We start from the raw sequence: 15,328 nt of genomic DNA on the forward strand, positions 1-15,328 counted from the left end.
TTTGCCACAAAGGCTTCCATTGACACAGGTATTCATTGGATCTTTCAGGGAGCAGGCTTAGCAAGGAATTAGGGTTCCTGTGCAAAACTGAGCTTTGGGGACAACAAGGCAGCGCAAACGTATTACAGTACGTACTGTATAACAATTGAGGTTTGAATGGCTTAACATGCGAGTTGTTTTTCTGCACTCAAAACTTTCCAGTGGCATTCATAATGTACAAGAAAATAGCCTTGTAGATCAATCATGTGGCCTTGGTGTCATTTGTGATGCATGCAGTAAGAAGTTCTCCCAGTTAGGTTCAGAATACACACACACACACACACACACACACACACACACACACACACACACACACACAGAGTTTTGTCTTAGAAACCCTATTCACAGCTAAATCAGACCCTATTTCCAGAGCTTGGAACAGTTATTTTTTTTAGAGTCCAACTCCCAGAATCCCCTAGTGGTTAAACTATTGGGTCTCCTTGGCTTCTGTGTCATGGCTGGCAGCATGTAGAGGTCCAGCACTGCTCTGTACCAGGGGATTCTGGGAACAAGAGTCCAAAAAAAGTAATATTCCCCAGCTCTGTCCATTTCACCATTTGTGATATCATTGGGAATGCAACTGTTTTCTATCCACTCCATGCCCCTTCTTCTTCTTTCCTTTGCCCACCTAATTTTGCCTGTTTATTGCCTCCTCTCTGCCTATCTGCCATTTGTTTTGTTGTTCTGGTAGTAGTAGATTTGTTGTTTCTCAGCTCCCTGTTTCATAGGGCTTGTCTACATTACCTATAAACCCCAAATTCCCCCAAGCGTGCTGTATGCTGTTACATTAAACAGGTCCAAAACCCCAAATTGGGTTCAGGCTGTGTTCATAATGCCTGAACCTGATTCAGAGTCCCACTCTTTGTCCTGAGTTAAAAATATTTACTGTTTTACTATGATTTTTCCAGAAAACCTATAGCAAAATGCAGTGACAATGATCTGCTCCATTCCTATAGGGTCCCTATGAATCACTCTGCAGGTGTGAGTTGCTTTGGGGTCAGAATGAGGTACCCAATATTGATAGCATGGCTGGGCTCTTTCACTACATGCTAATGTTCTCCTAGTCTTTCACCTGCCCAGAATGAGGTTTTAATGCAATGCAAACTGACAGCTTTCCAATCCCTCACAGAAGCTAGCTTGCAAAAAGTCCCTGAACAACTGAATATTCAGTGACATCTCATTGCTCAACTACTCAGAGTCAGAAGCTTTGCTGCCACAAGGGCAACACAACATTGATGTTTATCTGGGACAGAATTAAGTAGGCAGTGGCTTAAGTATTTTTATGTCACAATAAGAGTTTTATTTTTGGGATTTTGTCGAAGGGTTGTTTTTCTTCTTGTGAAAGCAGGGTCACGAGGGGCACCATACATGTTGATTTCCCATTGCACTGCTCCGCTCCATTTCTTTTTGGAGTGCAGTTTAATTCCAGCCAAATGCTACTCCTGTGCAGTGATGCATGCGCAGAGGATGCTGAGATGCACCACAGTTCAGTCGCAAAGAGGCAGGCAAAAAAGTAGGTCATCGTGGCAGGAGGACAAGAGAGGTTTGGACTTACAACAAGATCTTGTTCAGGGCAATGCCCTTCGGGGAACTTGGAGATTTTTTTCTTTTTTCCTTGCTTGGAAGACCTATTTGGGCTGAAGTGAGAGGGTTGTTTGTTTGTTTACTTGTTTGTTCATATACCAATGATACAGTTTCTGGTCATTGAAAATTGCAGCGATGCCCTGCACAATATACTTTCTTAATGTGGAAGAGAAGAGAACTTGAGCAAATTGCTTTTTTTGGACTACAGTTCCCAGGATCTCGCTGAGGGATTCTGGGAACTGTAATCCAAAAATTACCACCTCCCCCAACTCTGAAGTAAATTTAACAATGGACCCATTGTTGTTGTTGTTGTTGTTGTTGTGTGCCTTTGAATCATTTCCAACTTAGGCTGTCAATGCATCCCCCACTAATTTTATTTGGATAGGCTTGATGCAGATATTTCTGTCCCCACAAAAAAAAAGATACAACTACTTATCTACACACACACACACACACACACACACACACATGCACCGGGCCCATTTTGTCTTCATTGAGACTCTAAGCACATTACCAGTCGAACAATCCCCTATGGAGCTCATTATCAGAAGGTGGATTTTCCTATCCAGTTGAAGGAATATCATGTAAAAATGGTGCAAGCTAGTTTTCTGCTGTCCGGAGACTAGAACACAAACTAATTCATTCCAATTGCAAAAAAATAGATTCCAGGAAGAACTTTTTTTTAACTGTAAGAGCTGTTTGACAATGGAAAAGACTGTCTTGGAGGATGGAGGACTTTGCAGCTTTTTTAAAACCGTGGTTGGATGGCTGTCTTTTGGGAGTGCTTTAGTTGTGTCTTCTTGCATAGCAAGGCCTTTGTGGTCCCTTGCAATGGTAAGATTCTGATTCTATGAAAAATAAACTATTTTGCCATGTTTTGCCATGGCTTTTGTTGCTGTACAAACCAAGTGGTCAAGTAGGCATGGCAAGCGAGACTGGAGGTTGTGTGCCGTTTGTTGCAAATGGTATTTTTGCTGCTCCCGAGCAACTGACTAAATAGCAAAAGGACAACTTGTCACACGCACACTCCCCACAACATTGTGAGACCTGTGATCAAAAAAGCCACATCAATACGCTTGGAGCATTTGGGTCCATCTGTGTCTTCACATCCGCATTTCGCCTTTGATTTAGGAGCAAGAGAAATAGAATTTCTGAACAGGCCCTATTGACCGTTGCCTGCAGCTCACCAAATCGTGCGCATGTGTTTAAAGTTCAGGGAGCTTTTGCATGCTGTTTTACTTCTTGGGTCTCTGCTGCAAGCACTTCTGCAAGAGCTCCTGATCCCTGCCCTCCCCTCACAATAGAAAGAAAAGGGGAAAGTGTGCTTTTATCCATTATTGATGCATTGGTGGTCTGGTCAGCTCTTTCGGGGTGGAGAAGCGATAAGATTAAAGGGGTGGGGGTTGTGTGATCAGGCGGCTTGCATTTTTCCCCCTAGAAGGTAGAAATGCTGGCTGAGCTAAGAGAAGGCCAATTACTAGACGAAACGCCAGCAGCTACATTTAAGAGGAAAGAGCAAATCCAAGGGGATGGGGAAGGAGGGGATTCATAGAATAGCAGTTCGGAAGCAAGCATCCCATTAACACATTGAGAGAGAATGGAGCAAGGAATCCATTAAAACAGCCTCTCCAGCAATGGTTGGGATGGCGGTGGCCATGGTTGGTGGTTGGGTAACTCTCAAATGCCTTGAAAGAGATGGTCATTAAATTTTCATTGGCTGGTCTCTTGGAGAGGAAGGCAGCTGGGGATGAATGTCACGAGGGAGGGAGGATGCTAGAGAACTGGAGAGGTTTTGAAAAGCCGAATAGCCCAGAGCATCAGCTGGGGAGGTCTGGGGAATATCTCAAAGATGCCCTCTCCTCCCTTCCTAAGAAGTGCACCATTCTGCCATCTGCCATCAATGTCTCTGCTAGGAAGACAGCCGGGGTGGCCTTGAGGCTACCAGCTGAGTCCTGATTCTGTTTACCTTGCGGCTCCCAGAAGAGTCCAGCAGTTAGCCAACAAACAACTCTCCCAAGGGGTCATTCAGATGCTAGGTTTTTTTTTAGCACAACTACTAGAATAATCTCTCTCATGCTTCCCAGGTTTGTTGTTCATACTATGGAACCACATCTCTGTGCATCTCTGTGAGTTCTGTTGCTCACATCTGTCAGCACTCAAATAAAAACGGAGTCCATGATGCGAATGTATTTGAAACACATTCAAGGCACGCTGAGGTTTATCCCAGTTTATCCCAGGTCTATTTGCATTGGTTAGTCACACAGCCGAGAATGCTAATCTTTTAGAAAAACTCTGGGGGGGATGAGATTGATTATCCCCAGTTAAGTGGGGTTTTTGGCAGCAGAAAATGCATGCAGAAAACAAAGATTCAACCCAGATTCTACCTGGATTATTTTTACCAGTTGGGTAACCACTAAGCACACTGCTTGCTAGTTGGTTTGTTGACCACTAGACCAATGAGAGAATCCAAACAGTGCCAGATTTAGGCTTGAACTAAGTAAGCGATCATTTTTGTGGGCCTCAGACTATGAAGAAACTCTAATGTGAAAATGTATAAATTATTAACTTGATTGATTTTCTTCCATTGCCCTTTCTGTTAGAATAATGTGCATCTGTTTGTCCATGCTTCAAGGCCTCTTAAATATCATGTAGCTTAGGGGGCTTCAAGTGTGTCTTGTTTCAGCCCTAGCACCCTGTGAGAATAGCAGAGCTGAAATAATTAGATCCTGGGTCCATTGAATTAGTTTTAAAATATTTGTATTTTTAAAACACTAAAGGCTCATTAAATTTATTGATGAGAATTTGAGAATAAGCATCCTTTATTATTGGGAAGGACGACTCCTTTTTCTAAGCGGATGCCTGGTGCAACATCTGTGTTACAGGAGAGAGAATTTCATTTGGTTCATCTTTGCAAACTTCCCCATCAGTTTAATAGAAATAACTTTTTAAGAGTTCAAACGGGGAGACATTTGACAAGTTTGCCTGTCCATTTCGAGGGGTTTGAGTGCATAGCTTAAGTCTGGCTTGGAATTCCAGTCTTTGTTTGTAGGAGCTGAATTAGGATTCTCACTCATGCCGGCTGGTATCTCCCATGTCAGTAGAGCAGTGAATCCACTCTGGGTTTCCAAAGTGCTATCCAATGTGCCGAATTTTGGATAGAACATAGAGTTCAGCATCTTGGACAGCTCAAGTTCAGATGAACATTCAAAGACTGAAATGGGCGTCTCTGTCACCACTAGCTCTCACATTTCTCTTTCTTGTCCATGGTGTCCTTATCATGGATAGGTTCATGGCAGGTTGGCAAGGGATGTTTTCCTCCCTGCTGAAAAAGAGCTGGACCTATTGAAATTGCCCAGTCAAGATGGCTGATAATTACCTTTAGTCCATTTAATAAGAACTTACCAATACTTGGCAGCCCAACTGAATTTTTAATGCTGGAATAGAAATGCTGCCTACAAGCAGCTGGATCACATTGGGGAGGCCAAGGCTCAAAGCCCTGGCTATCTAGGAGTCTTGGTGAACAGATCTGGACAGCTAGCACTTTTCCTAATCTACCTGACAGGGATGTTGTAAAATAGCATTGGTGGTAGAAAGAGAGGAAGATTATATACTACATGGATAGACGTTATTAAGAAAACCATGATCCTTAGCTTGCTGGACTTTGAGCAGAATGGTTGAGGGCAGGGGTTCTTGGAGATGTCTCATTCACAGAGTCACCATGGGTTGACGTTGACTCAAGGACAGCTAACAACAACTTGCTTATAACCAGTGCTGTGTAGTGGTTTATGAGTTGCCTAGGACTCTAGGAGACTCAGATACCTGCTTGGCCATGGAAACCTGTTGCTTGGGCAAGTCATGCTCCTCCAGCCTTAGAGAATAAGGCATTAAAAAACCTTCTCCTGATAAATAAATCAACAAACGAAATCACACTTTCTAGAACAAGCAGCAGCTACCTCTGAGTCTCTCTGCTTTTCAAAGCAGCATTTTCTCAAGTCTTTCTGATTTAGCACTCAGGCATGGATCTACAAAGCAAGGGAAACTGCCCCCAGTCAGACACTCCCTGAGGAACTGTGGGAGTTTGGTTTTATTGTAATGCTTGGAGTTGGAAGGCATCAGTCTGCGTGGTCGTTTTGTGTTATGCTTCTCCAAACATGCAGCGCCTACGAAAGATATAATTTCTGATCTACTCTGGTGGCGGTGGTAATTGCCCCATTTTTAGAAATTGTTGTAGACTGTGCAAAAAAAAAAAATGGCATAAACGTAATAATTATGGAGAAGCTATATTTCTGTAAATGCTAGCGGCTTGGCAATTAACACTTGAGCTACGGTGAGCGGTGCCATTTGCAAATGCTTCTAGGCGGAGGTCCTTAACACCTCCCTCCCTGTTGCCTGCTCTCTTCATCATTCCTTCAGGGGATTTGTCTTTGGGTATGTGATAATAGGCATTCGTAGAACTGGATAGCAACATGCATAATGATGGCCATCCCCTGAGAGCTCAAATGCAGCGGTGAGAGTGAAGTGTAAATGATGGAATTGATTGGGTGGATCGATAGAGGAGTCCAAATTTGAAAGGCACTTGTCACTGGCCAAGGGGAAAGTATGTAAAATATAGATGTTTCCCAGTCAGAGGAGAGCTATGGATTCCCCATGGTCTGCACTAAGCTCTGTTGCACATTCAGAGTTATTCACTGGGATGCAGGAGGAGACAAATGTAAGGCAGAACAATCTGGAGGAGAAACACAGAAGAGAATGGGGAAATCTGCTTGTCCGTGGCCACTGAACATGCTCACTGTCAATATTCTAGAGTTGGAAGAGACCACAAGGGTCATCCAGTCCAACCCCCTGCCATGCAGGAGCTCACAATCAACATAAGTAGATCCCACAAGTCCAAAGTCCTTTCTGGATATAGACCCTCATTTCTGCCTTAGGCTGGGGAAGTGAGATGGGGAAAGAGGGAATTAATGTTGGAATAATAGGTGATTTCAAGGCATGTGACCCTCGGAGATCCATACTCTACTCTGTGCCAGTTCCCAGGTTGGGCCTTGTCTCCTGGGCAGCAACAGAATGGATTATAAGGTTCCGGATCTTATGAGACAACAGGGTGAGGCTTGGAGGGAAAGGAGAGAGAATAAAGCAGACTTTTCAAATGTCCTTTCTTTTTGTGGTTTAATTAAGAAGGCTTATGGGTCTTGTGGCAGAAAAAAGAACCTCTGTGTGCACCGTTCCAAAAAGTTTCAGACTTAGCGGAGCAATGCTTGTGATTTTAGCAAGATTAATTCACTGCTGTGCAATGGATTGTGTAACCAGAAGCCTAGCATGGCACCTTGATTTGGATTATGGCCAAAGGAAGAGGTGCCAACACATTTGCTTCTAGGTAGTCCCAGACTGCTGTAATATTTCCAAGTAATTGCTGTATATAATTGTGAAAGCTGGACAGTGAAGAAAGCTATCAGGAAGAAAATGCTGTAAACTCACCATAAACTTCACAGAACTTGCTTTGTCCAAGGAGTAACCTTCCTTCTCTTAATCTTCCCCTACTTGGTATATTTAGCAAGACACAGCAGGTGTTTTCTATGCAAAAAATATGCCTGTATTTCATTGTGCCATTCCATGCTAATAGAGTTGTAGCCACGGAGGTGTAGGCATTGCATATTATTACATTGTGTAGGAATTATATATTATTGCAATGAAGATATGTAGCTGAAGAAATCTCCTGAAGATGAAATGAAGACTAGAATTTCTCCTTCCAATCCACGCTTGTAATCTTTTGCATGGCAAATCCAGCTATCAGGAATTTGAAGTTTTCCCAGAGTGGAGAATTTATGACTTTTCAAGTAGCTACGGACTTCCCTAAGACTGCTTTATAATTTGATATTTCTGCTGGGAACTTCCCTGTAGACTCTTTACAATAGTAATTCTATGTATCTTTCACTTGTTTTTAGTATGCATATTGGATGCTTATGGTCATTATGGTCTTATATATGAGTGCATTGTCATCCAGTTTTTGCTATATTACATTATCCTATGTTATTTAATTTTGTATACCTGTTTTTGTTTAATAATTATTACAGTGGGCCTTTGCCTTATGCGGGGGATCTGTTCTGGACCCTCCCTCACACACATAAGGCAAAAAGTGTGTATGCTTGAGCCCCATAGGATATAATGTGGCTCGTGCTCATGCCAAGGATGTGCATGAGTGCCTTGGGCATGCGCGCCACTCTCCCATTTGCTGCACGGCTTCAGCATGTGCTAAAAGCTGCCTATAGTGAGCCCGCGTATGGTGTGGGCTCACTGTATTTTGTTTAATAATAAGGTTATTAGCGGTTCATGGTGGGTTTTTTTTTATTAATGAGAACCAGCCTGGTTTCATGTGGAAAGGAGTTCCAAAGCCTGGGAGTGTCTTGCACAACCACAATCCTTTTCTATGATGGCATGCCCATGGGATATTTTATCCTACTGCTGTCACCAAAATATGTGATGCACACTGTCTCATTAAACTGCCACTGTATATATACCAAGGGTCACACATTATGTATACCCAACTTACTTCCATGCCAGCATTCTCTGAATATGCCAGCCACAGATGCTGGCGAAATGTCAGGAAGAAAATCTTCCAGAACATGGCCACATAGCACGAAAAACCCACAAAAAAATGGATGCCGGCCATGAAAGCCTTCAACTTAACGCCTCCTCCAAAGATCTCAAAGCCCAGGAAGGCCCACATGGGAAAATTTGAATCCTTCAGATAGCCTGGACCCAAGCTCATATGTTCTTTTTGTTTCCTTTTCTTTAGTAAAACTACTTCAGATGAAGAGAACAAACAGCCAGCCCAAGGAATAACTCACACAACCATAGAGCCGACACACTCTCCAACATGGGAGGAGAAGGTGACTGTGGAAGTTGACTCGGCCAAGGCTGGTGAAGAAGGTATGGAGTGCTTTGGAGGGACTTTTTAAAAATGTTGCATTGGGCTTTTAAAAGGGAAAGGGAAAGGAACAGGATCGAAGGGAAAAAAATTAGGGATGGAAAGAATATTTGAAGATGTGAAGCTGAAGGTTTTCATGGCTGGCACTCATAGTTTTTGGTGGGTTTTTGGGGGCTATGTGGCCATGTTCTAGAAGAGTTTATTCCTGACATTTCGCCAGCATCTGTGGCTGGCATCTTCTGCCAGCCACAGATGCTGACGAAATGCCAGGAATAAACTCTTCTAGGACATGGCCACATAGCCCCAAAAACCCACGAAAAACTAATATTTGGAAATATTCAAAACAAAGTCAAAAGGCATCAGATCATAGTCTGCACAAAATCTGTGCATGGTTTTCTCTCTCTCTCTCTCTCTCTCCCTTTAGTAAAACATCCTATTGTCTGCATTTAAGGTAGACCTGCGTATATCATATATATATATATTAATTTTTTCAAATATTTCTTTCTGTCTCTAGTTAAAGATGAGGAGCCTCTCAGAAAAAGAAGAGGTGCCAGCCTTTATTTGGTACTAAAACGGCTGGCTACTAAGGGATTTCAGCCCATATTTTTAAGAGGAGAATATTCAGAACCTTGGGCTTAGATTCAGCTTCGTAAAATCTCAAGTTCTTTCCATCCTGAATAATTAGACAGTTTGAAAAAATTCTGATAAAAAAATAGCCTGAAATGAAATTCTTACTTTTTCACAAGAATGCCTGATACAAAATGCTGTGCGTTGGAATTATTTCTGCACATCTCTCATGTAAGAAAATAGATTTTTGTTTTTCCCGTCTCTCCATCTCATGGATTCTTCTTTCTATCTCTGTTGCCTACCTGAAAGGGAAATGATCATTGATAATTCAGAAGCTTTCCCCAAGGCAGGAGCCATTTGCCCCGGCGACTTGATCTTTATTGTTCCAAACTCCGCAATGTTATGTGGATAATCATAATAACGCTAATGGCATTAGAGTTTGTAATTTGGTTAATGTCAATCTCTGGCAGAATGAAGCCAGCTTCAGCCAGTCGTCCGGCTTCATCCCATTCCACCTAATCCCATTACCGCTATTGCTTAAGTGAAATAAAGCAGCATTTGATGTACTTCTCTACCTGCCTTAGCCAGGAATGATTGAGAAAGACAGGCTCTGTATTCTTTCAGGGTCAGAGTCCTTAATTGGTGTAAATCTAATTTGGGAGGAGACCTCCATTTCCATGAACCAGGATCTGGATGATGGAGAAAGCTGGCTGTGTGGATACATCTTCGTCTCACAGCCATGGTTTTTATCTGTATACTGGAATTCCTTCTGGAATAATTCTGCCAGTTTCATCCACTGATTGGGGGTCATTTTTAAACCAGGTTTCCAATGCCCAAATGAGAGTTGCAGTTAAGTAGTGTGTTGAAATTATTGGTTCATCATCTTCGTCGTCATCATCATCATCATTTATTTTTTACCTGCCTCTCCCCATGGATTGAAATAGAGAACAACAATTAGCAAATGTACCATGTCAGTTAAAACACACCAGTTAAAATATGCTTCAGTTTAAAAGGACATACGTACAATTTAAAAGGACAAAATATATACATATTAAAACAATTGACATTTAAAATTCTTAATTTAAAAATCATCTGGATAAGTCTCCCACATAGCCAGTCAACCTGTGAGTAAACTGAAGGAGTGCATTAATCAATCATCATCATCATCATCAACATCATCATCGTCGTCGTCATCATCCTGCATGTATTCCTGCATGACAGGAGGTCGGACTTCATGGCCAATGAGGATTCTTCCAACTCTATAATTCTAATAATAATAATAATAATAATAATAATAATAATAATAATGGTGGTGATGTCTTGTTCCCATTTGCAAAGGCACTGAAGCAATTCCACTAAAGCTGTTGACTGCCTCCTTTTTCCTTAATAGTGGGGAAGTTCCACATTGAAGCACCATAGACCAATGCAAGGCTTCCTGTTAAGGAGGGACCATAGCTCAGTGGCAAAGCACATGCTTTGCATCCAAAAGCTCTCTGATCCAATCCCTGAAAGTATTAGGCCCAAAGGGAGTGAAAAACTCAGGTATGGGAATGCTACCAGTGCAAATAGCACCAAACTACCTGGTCAGATAATGTGAGACAGAGTTGGCGGGAAGCCTCTTTGGGACTGTCCATCCCAGAATCCACCAAAAGATAATTTTGAGAGTTGTAGTCCAAATGGTCTGGACATGAGACATGGATTGAAAAATGGTTCCCAGCTCTGAAATGTTAAAAAAAAACCTTGGCAAACTGGAAAATACTGTGCAAAAGTCCTCCATCCAATGTTGCCCCATCCTAGGATTTATAGTTTTACAAGGTCTTTTGCCTTCTCTGCCAAAGAGTTCTGATGCCTCACAAAAATGGAAATCCCAGACTTCTGTTGGATGGAGCCACGGCAGTTAAAAGTGGTGTCAAACTGTGTTATTTCGACAGTGTAGATGCATTGGAGGATGGCACCAAGAGAAAACCTTCTCGTGTCTCACTTTTAAAGTAGCAAAACAGGGAGACCCATTTCAATTCAGTCCTAAAATCTATCTATCTTTTTAAAAACTGTTATTTTTTTAAAGGCTCTCTAAAGGTTTCTCTCTGTTTTTTTACTTCCATGAAGCCTTTGTTTCCAAGATGGATCTGGCAAAGGAGGAGTTAAGCTATTCTGGTGTGCAGAAACTTGTCATTAGGCCAAGGAAAAGGGTAAGGTGAGGGGCCAAGCAAAGTTACATTAATTTCTCCTTTGACAGATGTGTAATATTCATGGCGGGTCGCCAACATTGCTGTGATATCCCGGCGTGTCGCTGAAGTTACGGAGCAGCTTGAGTTTATTATTGCACTGAGAGGAGAAAAAGCAAAGGAGGGAGGAATATGGAAAGAAAGGGTGGCTCAGGCAGGTTGTTGGCAGAGGGAATGCCGCGTTTCAGGAGTCTATTCAGAAGCTGTTGCTGTGGAGATTTCCTCCTCCTCTCCCCAATGGGGTCATGGAGAAAGCAAATCGTTGTTAATGAAGAGGAAAAAACGAGGTCCTATTCTTTCCTTGTCGAGAGTTGCAGGCTTTCCTTTCAGTCCCAATGACTTGAGGTACAAAGGATAATGGCAAGGGACTGAAGAGAGATGGGGAGGTGCTGGGGTTAATGAGATGGGCTTGCAGCAGGGAGACCATCTTCCGACACACACAAAAAACTGATTTTTCCTGATTCCAGGCTTCCTAATGAGGTTAAACCTCAGCCTCCATCTGAATGCAGCCTTGGTGTTTTGCAAGGCGGGTGAAATGGAGGAAAGCCGACACCAGAGATGTAACCAATATATATATACTGTGTGTATATATATATGTATATATGTATATATATATTCTGATCGGGGCTGAGAATGTTTGCAAATATATACAGTCACCCCTCCAAGTCCGCAGACTTGAGACCCGCGGTGTTGAAAATCTGCAGAGGGGCGACTGCCATTAACGTCAATGGGGCATGTGCCCATGGTGCACACCCTGCTTGCACGTGCCCCATTCAAGCCTATGGGGCTTGAATATGTGCGAGTTTTGGAACTCATGGGGGGGGGGGTCTGAAACGGATCCCCACAACTTCCAAGGCCTAACTGTATATATTCATGTATAAGTCTAGAAATTTAGGTTAAAAAATTTACCCCAAAAACTTGACATGACTTATCCAAGTCAACTGACTTACCTTGGGTCAATAGCAAGTACTGTATTTTAACTCACACATGTATATATGGTGAAAGGCAAGAGTTTAATTGGGCCTGGAAGCACTGACCCCCTTCTACTCTGTCATCCATACAACCTTTAGTATAAGCACAAATAGTTATGTCTGCTGAAATTTTGTAAGTTTTTTGGGATTGTTTTCCTTTGCTTCGTCCTTTACAACCTTCATTACATGTCCCTAAGTTTTAACTTTGACTTATCCACGGGTCATATAAAAATACACAGTTTTGCCCTTGGTTTATATATGAAGTGAATTTTCAGGGGGAAAGTACATGATATTTTTAAAGAGCATTGAAAATGGCACAGAACTCTGAGTAATCCCATGCAATGGGGAGATATATATATATATATATATATATATATATATATATATATATATATATATATTCCCATGCAATGGGGATGGATGTGTGTGTGTGTGTGTATATATATTTCTCTTACACAGAAATGGAATAAGCAAAGATTTATATCTGTGACACGTTTGGGAATGAGTTGTTGCAAATGATTTCTTCCTGGTTCTGCAGTAATGGCTGCATCCACACTGCAAAAACAATCCTGTCTGACACCACTTTAACTGCCGTAAATCAATACTATGGAATTCTGGGAATTGTAGCTGAGTGAGACATTTAAACTTCTCTATCAGAGAGCTCTGCTGCCACAACAAACTACAGTTCCCATAATTCCATAGCATATTGGAATTAACTAAAGCATATTTAGGAAAAGTCAGATGTGATATTTATAGCAGCATCCTCTTCCCTCAGTTGGTGAAGGATTTCACTTCAGTACTAAGGACAGCAGCTTATCAAATGGATGACAACGGTGGGGTTTCCAATGGTTTAAAGCAACGGGTGGCTTTTTACACAAGTGAAGCTAAGAATAGTGTACTTCAGAAAAATGAAAGAGGACTATTTTTAATTCCACACACCTTTCACTCAGTGAAAGTTTTTGAAAATGTCCATTTCACAGAGTGGGAAATCCACATGAGCCCACTGGGGGAGAACAGCAAAAAGTCCAACAGAGTCTTAATAACTCATAAGTCAGAGCTGGGTGGTTGGACATCAAAAATGAACTTTCCCAAGCTCCATCATATGTTTATTATAGTGTGAGCTTTCTTGGGTTATAGATCACTTGATTTAAGATATTATCCAGCATGATTGCTGTTGTGTGCACCTTCCAGGCACATACAACTTATGACAACCCTAAGGCAATCTTATCATGGAGTTTTCCTGGCCAGATTTATTTGGGTGTGTGTGGGGGGGGGGTTGCTATTGCATTCTTTGAGGCTGAGAGACAGTGACTTGCTCAAGGCCACCTGGTTTCTTCCAGAGTCCTAATTCAACACTCAAACTGTTATGCTGACTCCTATTATCCAGAGGTTAGGGTGATCTTGGGCAAGTCACACTCTCTCATCCTCAAAGGAAGGTGATGGCAAACCTCCTCTGAACAAATCTTGCTAAGAAAACCCCACGATAGTTTCGCCATAGGATTGCTGTAAGTCAGAAACGACTTGGAGGTATACAACAACAAACAACAGGATACAGGATAAGGTACAGGATACAGTGAACTTTAAAGGAACTATTCAAGGTACTCAATCGTATTGCTAAATAGCTCTGGCACCTTTAAAGTCAGGCTAAAATCTGGAGAGGATTCATTGCCCAACTGACATGGAAACTACCAGTCGCTACTGCACATAGTTGGGGGTAGGATTGCTGGCAATGGACCAGGGCAACATTAAATGCCAAAATTGATGACAATACAAGGTACTCAATCATCTTGCTAAATAGTTCTGGCACTTTTAAAGTCAGGCTGAAACCTGGAGAGGATTCATTGCCCAATGACAAGTTCTCAAATTCCCCAACCATGCTGAACATGCTGGCTGGGGGATTCTGGGAGTTGTCATGCAAAAGGAGTAATTTGATCGATTGGGTGATCGGTTGATTGATTAATTGATTATCTTGTGTGCTGTCGAGCTGAATGCTATAGGCCAGCAAACTGACATTGATCATATTGACCTCTGCCTCATCTGCTTGGGAGGTTCATCAGCCATGATACAAGGTAGGAATGCACATTAGACAAGTCCATTGAGTTTATGATGCCCTGTGGACAGTTGTCATTTGGATCCATTTGACAGTACAAATAATTTAAATAAAGAAATCTGGCCAGGGTCCTTTTGCTGTCTTACACACACACAGGTTCCCCTATGGATTTTGGTTGCCGATTTCCCCTGCTTTGTACAATCTCATTCTCTGTCACAACTATTACGTATGCTGATGTTTTCTGTCCCACTTTTCCTGTTCTTTTCAGATGTTTCCCTGACTATAGCAGACAAAGATACCAAGGAGATCTTAGCAAAATACAACATCCCTGTGAAGTACTTACGGCCCTTCCACCATTATCATTGTGGACTGGTGCTGGTAAGTCCTATTGTGGAATTAACTTACTATTGCCTTACCTCTAGGACCTGTTAACTGTACAAAAGTGCTGTTCCTCCAGATGAAGATGAAAATCCCTAGAACTAGTTTATAGCCATGGATCAATACTGCTGTCTACACCTTTGGACTCTTCTTGATGGTATGGGTACAGAGACTGTCATGATGGGTGTCAACACCACAAAAACATTTACATGTTTTTGCTAGCTTTCCATTCATTGGATGGAAAGAACATCTATTCATGTAGTAAAAGGCAACTTTTCAAATATACTATCACCCATCTGCATTCAGAGATGGTACTCTCTTCCTCAAGAGAGAGAGAGCATCATTAACTTTCTCTGAACATTTAGTCCTCTCTTAATTAATTTTAATTTAGGTATTTATATCCCGCCCTTCAGCCCTAATGGCTATCAGGGCGGCTTACATTTATTATTTTTTTAACCAGACAGTTCCCTGCCCGCAGGCTTACAATCTAAAAGACACGACACAAAAGGAGAAGGGAATGGTGAGGGGGGAGGGGATCAGGTCCAGCATTCTTCTCTCCCTCTGAGGCCTGGACCAAGGCAGATGGACC

The 15,328-nt window shown here is 42.1% G+C and overlaps 1 protein-coding gene across 2 annotated transcripts in view; it reads left to right on the plus strand.

Moving 5' to 3' along the window:
• CCDC33 (coiled-coil domain containing 33) overlaps window positions 1–15,328 on the plus strand; it is a 112,352-nt gene that overhangs the window by 20,131 nt on the left and 76,893 nt on the right. For both annotated transcript variants that reach the window (XM_042475304.1, XM_042475305.1), the window contains exons 4-5: window positions 8,417–8,550; window positions 14,630–14,739. In XM_042475304.1, coding sequence (XP_042331238.1) covers window positions 8,417–8,550; window positions 14,630–14,739 — 244 coding nt within the window. The remainder of the gene's footprint in view (window positions 1–8,416; window positions 8,551–14,629; window positions 14,740–15,328) is intronic.

This window comes from Sceloporus undulatus, chromosome 6 (assembly GCF_019175285.1).
Source record: "Sceloporus undulatus isolate JIND9_A2432 ecotype Alabama chromosome 6, SceUnd_v1.1, whole genome shotgun sequence".
Lineage (NCBI taxonomy): Eukaryota > Metazoa > Chordata > Lepidosauria > Squamata > Phrynosomatidae > Sceloporus > Sceloporus undulatus.